We start from the raw sequence: 10,031 nt of genomic DNA, 5'->3' as shown, positions 1-10,031 counted from the left end.
AGGGGGAGGGGAGATTTGGAAGCTTGTGAAATCCACATTGATACCATTGGGCTGCAGGGTTCCCAAGCGGAATATGAGTTGCTGTTCCTGCAACCTTCGGGTGGCATCGTTGTGGCACTGCAGGAGGCCCAGGATGGACATGTCGTCTGAGGAATGGGAGGGGGAGTTGAAATGGTTCGCGACTGGGAGGTGCAGTTGTTTATTGCGAACAGAGCGTAGGTGTTCTGCAAAGCGGTCCCCAAGCCTCCGCTTGGTTTCCCCGATGTAGAGGAGGCCACAACGGGTACAGCGGATGCAGTATACCACATTGGCAGATGTGCAGGTGAACACCTGCTTGATGTGGAAAGTCTTCTTGAGGCCTGGGATGGGGGTGAGGGAGGAGGTATGGGGGCAGGTGTAGCACTTCCTACGGTTGCAGGGAAAAGTGCCGGGTGTGGTGGGGCTGGAGGGGAGTGTGGAGCGGACAAGGGAGTCACGGAGAGAGTGGTCCCTCCGGAAAGCAGATAAGGGTGGGGAGGGAAAGATGTCTTTGGTGGTGGGGTCGGATTGCAGATGGCGGAAGTGTCGGAGGATGATGCGTTGGATCCGGAGGTTGGTGGGGTGGTATGTGAGGACGAGGGGGATTCTTTTTTGGTTCTTATTGCGTGGACGGGGTGTGAGGGATGAGTTGCGGGAAATGTGGGAGACACGGTTGAGGGTGTTCTCGATCACTGAGGGGGGGAAGTTACGGTCCTTGAAAAACAAGGACATCTGAGATGTACGGGAGTGGAATGCCTCATCCTGGGAGCAGATGCGGCGGAGGCGAAGGAATTGGGAATAGGGGATAGCATTTTTGCAGGAAGGTGGGTGGGAGGAGGAGTATTCTAGGTAGCTGTGGGAGTCGGTGGGCTTGAAATGAATATCGGTTTCTAGGTGGTTGCCCGAGATGGAGACAGAGAGGTATTAGAGATGGTCCAGGTAAACTTAAGGTTGGGGTGGAAGGTGTTGGTAAAGTGGATGAACTGTTCGAGCTCCTCATGGGACCACGAGGCGGCGCCGATACAGTCATCAATGTAACGGAGGAAGAGGTGGCGTTTAGGGCCAGTGTGGTTACGGAAGAGAGATTGTTCCACGTAACCTACAACGAGGCAGGCGTAGCTTGGGCCCATGCGGGTACCTGAATTAACATGCAGATTGGTCGGAAAATTGCCAGATAGACCCTCGGTTAACAAAGTTATTGTGATACCAAGGGAGTCCCAGATTGTGTCACTAAATTGATTTAGAAATGCAAGCAGCCCCTTTTGTATTATTTTCTTTTCTGCTGAACAGAACCAATTGTAGAGGGTGAATATCTTCAGATTAAATATTTTTATGCATCACCGCTCTGCTGTATTTATTTTTGGATTTAGAAGCTGTAGGCCTCAAGAAACATGCACCTTTAATACCTAAAGACTTGAAGCTCAGCTTGGTCCCTATATATATTTTAAAACTATTCACTACTGGCAATATGGTACTGCATTCACCTTACCGAGTTTGTAATGAACCACAGCGCTCTAATAATAACATTTAAAATTAGACTTTATTTTTGCACTTTATTTGTATAAGAATACAACCCCAAAATAAATTGGAAATGTAACAGATGTTGGCTTCCTTTTCTCCTCCTCAAAGATGTTCAGGGTCTGGGATGTTCAGACACTTGCTGTGCTGCAGGTCTTCACAACTGGAGAACGTAAAGGAGATCGGCATATCAACATAATGATCTTTGATGCTAAAAATAAGAGATTAATTACTGGTAGGTTGCCAAGCTATCAAAAATTAATCACAGATGATCAATATGACAGTTGAATTTTTCCGGCTACTTCAGTTCGTGTTCAGTTAGAAATAATGGTTACACGTTCCTCAGTGCATAGTTCTTGCCTCAAAGCTAAAATCGTAGTTAGGAATTAGTCTTCTCGTAGAAGGGAAATTATTTGAGGCAAATGATGTTTTATTCAGGAACAAGTTTCTAACCTGACACTATTTGTAGGGAACTTCAACTGCTTGAAATGCATTTGATTGTCCTGCCATTAAAATGGATTATCAGTTTGAAAGATCAGCTTTGGTGCCTTAATGATCAATATAAACTTGCAGCATGCAAGCATCTTTGAAGGAATGCAAATTATCCCTCTAGTTTCTTTTCAAGAAGAAACTCTGCATTTGCTGAATGCAAATTGGTATGAATTGCTATTCTCCAGAAAGTGAGTTGATGCAGGATAGAACTGCAAAACAATCATTACACACTTCTTTATTCATTTACCAAGTTGCATATTACAAACATGTACTTCCCAGACAGGATTCCATCTAACTTCCATCCTGGCTGTCTTGGCCTGTTAGGTCAGTGCATGGCAGTGATTTCCAAAGTCAGAAGTCAATGCTGCGATTGGTGTGTTGGTGCCAATCACCATGCACAGAACATTGGAACAGTAAACATCTCAAAGGGAACATTGATGGATAAGTGCAATCTTACAATGTGTGGAACTATCGGTATCCCAGTTTGTATACTGAGCAATGAAATTTGGCTTATGATAGACAGTAGTAGAGACCTTCTCCTTGTTGATTTCTCATCTAGCATATCAAGGGATGGGAGAGCATGAAGATGTGTAAGGAAATTCTTACATGCGCCTGCGGGTTCAAATATCGCAAACCTATCATCTACATATCAAAAAAAATGTAAAGGATCAGTGTTGGCTGTCATTCCATTGAAGGCCAAATCTTTGTGAGAGCTGGGTGATCCCATCATTCATTTGGACATACACAATGAGATTACAGCTGAATTCAACTGCATAAATTGCTAAATTCATAAGCTTAATGAATAGAGATTCACACAAAGGTGGCAGGGCTAGATAATCATAATATAGTGCTTTGACCAAATAGTCTTCTTTGAAAGGAATTTAAAAAGAAAAGTTAAACTTGTGCAGCAACTACCACCTGCTACGCACTATGTATAGGGGTTCTTCGAGAAGTATGGCACTGTGTCATTCCTGTGTTCCTCCTGACCAGAAGACCTTTAGGGTCCAAATGCTGACTCTGGACAGAAGTTTATTTAATCGTCCCCATCTTACCCCCATCCCCAAAGATATTTAGACCCCACTATACCTTCTAGTTTCAAACTTCCTCCTCAGGAAGCAAAGCAAACATGATTTCACAAGCTTCAAAATCTCCCCTCCCCCTACTGCATCCCAAAACCAGTCCAGCTCATCCCCGCCTCCCTAACCTGTTCTTCCTCCCACTATCCCCTCCTCCCACCTCAAGCCGCACCCCCATCTCCTACCGAATAGCCTCATCCTGCCCCCTTGACCTGTCCGTCCTCCCTGGACTGACCTATCCCCTCCCTAACTCCCCACCTACACTCACCTTTACCGGCCCCAGCCCCGCCTCTTCGACCTGTTTGTTTCCTCTCCACCTATCCTCTCCTCTATCCATCTTCTATCTGCCTCCCACTCTCTCCCTATTTATTTCAGAACCCCCTTCACCTCCCCCTTTTCTGATGAAGGGTCTCGGCCCGAAACGTCAGCCATTCTGCTCCTATGATGCTGCTTGGCCTGCTGTGTTCATCCAGCCCCGCACCTTGTTGTCTCGGATTCTCCAGTATCTGCAGTTCCTACTATCTATGTTTCAGTTTAGCCCCTCTTCTCTTTGTGCTATGCTGTTCCACAAGGTAGGGCTTTTGATGTTCAGAGCAGAAAGTACCAGAGCTCCTGTCCAGTGGTAAAGGAATAGGTTGGAAATCAATTTTGTTGTCTTCAAGTGGTATAATGTATGTAGACTGGGAAGGTCCATTTAATATTAAGACATCAAAGGAGTGGGGATAGTTGATGCTTTACATTCAAAACCACTCAAGAGTAGGAAAATTTGTTTGTAAAGCAGTAAAATAAGTATATGGAATCTGTAGGTTGTAGAAATAGTTGCATGGAATATTTAAACTAAGAAGGAGTGATAACATTGCAAAAAGTATTGACCATGCTGTTGCTGGGGTTATAACTCATCAGAGATAATAAGAACTGCCGATGCTGGAGTCAGAGATAACACAATGTGGAGCTGGAGGAACATAGCAGGCCAGGCAGCATCAGAGGAGCAGGAAATTTGACATTTTGGGTCTGGAAAAAAGGTTTTCTGAAGAAGGGTCCCGACCCAAAATGTCAACTTTCCTGCTCCTCTGATGCTGCCTGGCCCGTTGTGCTCCTCCACCTCCACACTATGTTATCTCTGACTCCAACATCTGCAGTTCTTACTATCTCCTAGTGTCGAGTAGTTCAGTTTGAGACAGTTATAAGGCTGCTTGCTTATCAAACTTAGGACATCAAGCATCAACTTAGGAACATACTTGCAGGAAAATAAAACAAAGAACTGCAGATGCAAATAAAAATAGAAATTGCTGGAAAACCTTAGCAGGTCTGGCAGCACCTATGGAGAGAAAACCAAGTTAACATTTTGGGTCCGGTGACCCGTCTTCAGAACTGGAATTTTGAAGAAGGGTCACTGGACCCAAAACGTTAACTCTGTTTTCTCTCAACATCTTTACAATGTTCAAGTTGTGTACTATTAGATAATTAAAATGTATTAAGTGATTATATTTCATGACGCATGTGTAGTTGTAACTATCCAAACTTTTAAAAGTTTTGTATATGTGAAAGTCTTAGGACATGTCTAATTGTGAAAAATTAAAATCCTAATCTTTGATTGATACTAAGTGTGGACTATGTGCTGATCATGTAGGCACCATAGACCAGTCAAGTCCTTATTTCTTTTCCATAAAATAAGCAAAGCAGCTGTATTTCCAACAACCATTTCTGTCCACGTAGTTTAACCACTATTTTAAACATTTTAAAAATTATTTTTCTTGTCTCTCCACCAGTTCCCATTCTTCTCCATGACTTATTGCCCATATAATTGCTCCAAGATCTTAAATTAAAGTCTTACAATCCTTCTAACCATACTTATTGGCACCTTATCCTGACCAGTTTCTTCTCTTGGAGATTTGCCCTACCATTCATCTTGACCTAGGCCAACTTTCTCCAGAAAAATATTATGTATTTGGATTGACCATAGGCGATAATTGCCTCGGCTGTATTTCCACTTCCACACACATTGGATGACACACTGGAAGACTCCATATATCAGAGATATATCAGATCCATATAAGATATAGTAAGAACTGCGGATTCTGGAGTCAGAGATAACACAGTGTGGCGCTGGAGGAACTCATTTTCTGAAGAAGGGTCCCGATGCGAAACGTCAGCTTTCCTGCTCCTCTAATGCTGCCTGGCCTGCTCTATTCCTCAGCTCCATACTGTGTTATATATCTGTAAGAGCCCACTCCATTACCAATTGGCTAATACCATCAGGATAGAAGGAGACAATCACTAAAAATAAACTAATCCACTGTTTTTATACAAACGATAGCAAGTTCATGTAAATTAATACACGTGTTTGCTTGATTATGCAGGTTCCAACAAAATAGAACTTGTACCTCTCATGTCTGCTGTACAGGACAGTATGCTGGTTCCCCAATCTCATGAAAAATCTATCAATGTTCTGGCCTATAGCAAAATGAATAGCAAGTTGGCCTCCATTTGCAGTAAATCTGTACTTATGGTAAGTGTGTATGTAAAAATTTGCATGAAGTGTCACTCACCTGCCACTATTGATGTGTCACTCTTCATGATGCCAGCATTGCTGTTTATTCATTAGTTCTATCTTTCTATTCCTGTCATTATGAAGAGCTCCCGCATCTCCTTCAGTGGGATCCTGCAGACCTGTATGACATTAATGAGGTGAATAGATTCATCTTGTTTCAAAAGTACTTAAAAAAAAACTATTTAGGTCCTTTTGTCCTTTGGTAAGCATTTAGGTCTATAGCAGCAGGCCAATTTCTGGCCCAAATGTCATGATTCGAAGGACTAGAGCCCATAATACTAGGATTGTCCTATCTCTTTCGTCAAATAAAAGCAAAATACTGCAGATGCTGGAAATCTAAAATAAACACAGAGAATCCTGGAGAAACTCGACAAGTCTGACAGTATTTGTGGAGGGAGAAACAAAGTTAATGTTTTGAGTTTGGTATGATGCTGCTTCGGAAGTGAAGACTGCTGAAGAAGAGTCATACCGGACTCGAAATGTTAACTCTTTTTCTCTTTCCACAGATACTGCCAGACATGCTCAGTTTCTCCAGCATTCTCCTTGTTTGTTTCTTAACTATTTTGCTTGGCCTTTCCTCAGAGGCTTCTACAGGATCAGAACACTTCCAGTTGGGAAAGCATAAACCACACACATCATCACATTTTGACATGGAATTTCCACTGAATAAAGTAACTAGTTCCTTGTTTGCCCTGTTAAAATTTACACCTTCAAGGTTTGTAGTGCTGTCATAGTGCATTTATTCTGCATCCTCCTCTTCTTGTGGCTTCTCGCATTATATTCAGGATTATCACAATGCTGGTGCATCATCTCCTGTCAGGTACTCATTTCTCTTCCAATCCTGCTGCCTTTAATTCTCTTGCTATCACATCTTTTCAGTTGATCTTAAATCTTCCTTTTCTTCTACCTGGCAACCCAATCTTCATCACTTCCATCATCATACGTCTCCCCTGCATTAAGGACATCTCCTTGGGCTGGAATGGAAATTGCAGTAAAACAACAAGGATCTGGTTGTCATGGTTCATGTGGATGATAATTACATAGCTAATAAAGACGTTCTGCCTCAGTAGTATATAGAGATAATACAGCGTGGACCCTTCTTCAGTAAAAGGGTCTGAAGAAGGGTCACGACCCGAAACATCAACTTTCCTGCTCCTCTGATGCTGCCTGGCCTGTTGTGTCCCTCCAATTCCACACTGTGTTGTCTCTGACTCCAGCATCTGCAGTTCTTACCATCTTTGCCTCAGTAATATACATAGTTAGTGGCTAACTTAAAAAAGAAAATCCCAGAAAGCATTGTCTTTGGCTCATTACTCGAACCACAAGCAAATTACCATAAGTGCAGTCAGGCAGTTGAAATTATGGGTCAAAATTTGGTAGGAAATAAATGGGTTTTTAATTCATTGAATATTGGCTCCAGTACTGGGCAAGAGGGAGTTGTACCAATGGGACAGTCTTCACTTGAGCCATGCTCAGACCAGTGTTCTGATGAATTAGAAAATTGGGACTGCAAAGAACGCCTTAAACTAAATGTTGGGTGTGGGGAGGGTTCACATAAGGGGAAATTTGGAAATTTAAGAGAAAGGATAAAGCAATAGTGCAGGGTAGAGAGATTAGCTATCCATTACAAAGATGCCGCTACAATGCAAACACAACCGGTATCCAAATCCAAGGGTATCTGACAGTTTGAGAAAACAGGAAGAAAGGAAAAGAAGGTAGGGTAGCAATGCCAAAAAAAAACAAGAAGAACACAACAATGAGAAATTATCATAGTTCAAAGAATTTTAAGGAAGATAAATACCAAAGGAAATAAGTCACTTTAGGGAATAGTTTATAATACCCTTGACTGTAGCTATACTGTAAATCAGGGTACAAATCAAGACATAATGGTGTTGAAAGAAAGATACTGCAATATTTATAGTAGTTTCTGATATTCAAATCGATTGGGCATAGCAAATTTTGAATTGTGTCATCAGACAGGATTAATTAGTTATGTCATAACAAAGGACCCCTTTAGGCAAGATTGATCATAATATCAGAAAATTCCGACTCAATTTTAAGTGGGAATTTTGATTTTGATGTTAGAATCCTAAACTTAAATACAGACAATTTTAAGGATATGAAGTCAGAGTTGGAAAAAGTGGATAGGAAAGGAATAGGTTAAAAAGTAAGAGATAACAAGGTTTAGAGCTGGATGACCATAGCAAACCAAGCAGCATCAGAGGAGCAGGAAAGCTGACGTTTCAGGTCTGGACACTTCTTCAGAAATGGGGGAGGGGAAGGGGATTCTGAAATAAATAGAGAGAGAGGGGGAGGCGGATGAAAGATGGATAAAGGAGCAGATAGGTAGAGAGGAGACAAACGGGTCAAAGAGGCGGGGATGGAGCCAGTAAAGGTGAGTGTAGGTGGGGAGTTAGGGTGGGGATAGGTCAGTCCAGGGAGGACAGACAGGTCAAGGAGGCAGGATGAGGCTGGTAGGTAGGAGGTGGGGGTTGGGATTGAGGTGGGAGGAGTGAATAGGTGGGAGAAAGGACGGACAGGTTAGGGACGCGGGGACGAGCTGGGCTGGTTTTGCGATGCGGTTGGGGGAGGGGAGATTTTGAAGCTTGTGAAGTCCTCATTGATACAATCAGGTTAAAAAGTAAGTCGGTTAGCCAATTTAAGGAGACATTTCATGACTCTTCTATCAAAAACAAATGATATTGACAAAGAAAGAATCCTGTGCAAACTATGTACTAGTTATGACTAACTCAGGAATTTAAGGGTAGTACCAAATTAAAAGAAGAGACATCAATTCTATATAAGTTAGTGTTAGTCCAGAAGATTTGGGCAAAGCTTAGAAACCAGCAAAAAAATTACTAAAATAAATGAAGAAGTAAAAGGTGAAGTGTGACAGAAAATTATCCAGTAAAATAAAAACACAGTAAAAAACTTCTTTGAGTATATAAAAAGGAAAAAAGAAGTATCTGTAAAAGAGCTTGGATCCCTTTGAGGGTGACAGTAGGGAATCAGTCATTGGTAAGGATTTTGTATTGGCTTTCACAATAGAAGAAAAAAATCACATCCTAAGAAAAGAAGAAAAGCAAGGCACAAAGGGAAGAATGAAAGATTGTGATCCCTGGGGAAGAAATTACTGGAAAAATAATAGGACGAAAATGTTGACAGTTCCCTGGATCAAATGGCCTGCTTCCTAAGGTCTTAAAAGAAATAACAGCAGAGACATTGGATGAGGCTTTGCAGTGGGTCTAGGCCCGAAACGGCAGCCTTCCTGCTCCTCTGATGCTGCTTGGCCTGTGTTCATCCAGCTCTACACCGTGTTATATCAGAGATATTGGATGCATTGGTTATAATTTTCCAAAACTTCTTAGATTCTAGAAAAGTATCAATGGATTGGAAAACCACAAAGTTAGTATTTATTTTTAGAAAAGAGGGAAACAGAAAGCTGGAAACTCTCAGCCAGGTAAGCTAAAACCAAGCATAATTAAAGAAATGGTAGCAGCTTATTCAGACAATAATAAAACAATCAGACAGAGTCAACATGGTTTTTTTGAAAGGGAAATCATTGCTTGACAAATTTATTAGAATTATTTGAGGACATAGTAAGCATAGTAGATAAAGTGAAGCTAATTGAAGTAGCATATTTGGATTTTCAAAAAGCATTCAATAAGATTCTGCATAAATGGTTATGAAATGAGGTAAAATCTCATGGTGTTTGGTGTGTGGTATAATATCATGTATTATACTTGTGGGTGAAAGAATATTGCCACAATTCCTGTTTCTGTGACAGTCTATGAAGGTTTACTATGGTACAGGGACAACCACGAGTGAGTCTTAACAGGAATAGGCTCTTGTGTTATCAAGATGCCAGTTATTGCATGGTGGCAATTTGGTAAAAGTTGCATTAGCTTGTGAGACATTGTTACTAAGATTCTTGGGAAACACAGATGATACATCTGTCCCCTAAAAAATCGACAGCTATACCCCTGACTTCCCACACAAGATTGTAAGTTATCAAGAGATTGTTTGGCGCATTATGCAGTCTCCACCATTAACCATTTCAGAACCTCTAGGACAGACTTTCCACTGGCAAGGCAGTAATTATGTATATCATAGTTGCGTATGGGGACCCTGCAGAATCTTCATTGTAGCTCTCTCCGAAGGAATTGCCTGTGAAATTGAATTTTCCACTGGGCAATTCTTCCACATCTGGAACCCTTCAAAAGTCTAAATAAAGATTAGAGAATTTGGATGGTTCTGAAGAAGTTAGCTATAATAGTTACTCAGGAAGAGTTAGACAAAAAAATTAAATACATTATCAAGAGTCATAGAGTCATACAGCATGGAAACAGACCCTTTGGACCAATTAGTCCATGCCA

General features: G+C 41.5%; 1 protein-coding gene across 1 annotated transcript in view; it reads left to right on the top strand.

The window, feature by feature from the left end:
* The window catches only part of LOC125484076 (WD repeat-containing protein 64-like), a 143,223-nt gene that overhangs the window by 50,760 nt on the left and 82,432 nt on the right, over positions 1–10,031 (top strand). The window contains exons 10-11 of the mRNA XM_048601346.1: positions 1,648–1,771; positions 5,465–5,613. Of these exons, the coding sequence (XP_048457303.1) occupies positions 1,648–1,771; positions 5,465–5,613 (273 nt within the window). The remainder of the gene's footprint in view (positions 1–1,647; positions 1,772–5,464; positions 5,614–10,031) is intronic.

Source organism: Rhincodon typus, chromosome 9 (genome assembly GCF_021869965.1).
Source record: "Rhincodon typus isolate 14 chromosome 9, sRhiTyp1.1, whole genome shotgun sequence".
NCBI classification, from domain to species: domain Eukaryota; kingdom Metazoa; phylum Chordata; class Chondrichthyes; order Orectolobiformes; family Rhincodontidae; genus Rhincodon; species Rhincodon typus.
The sequence above is the reverse complement of the archived record's forward strand: the minus strand, read 5'-3'. Positions and strand labels throughout refer to the sequence as shown.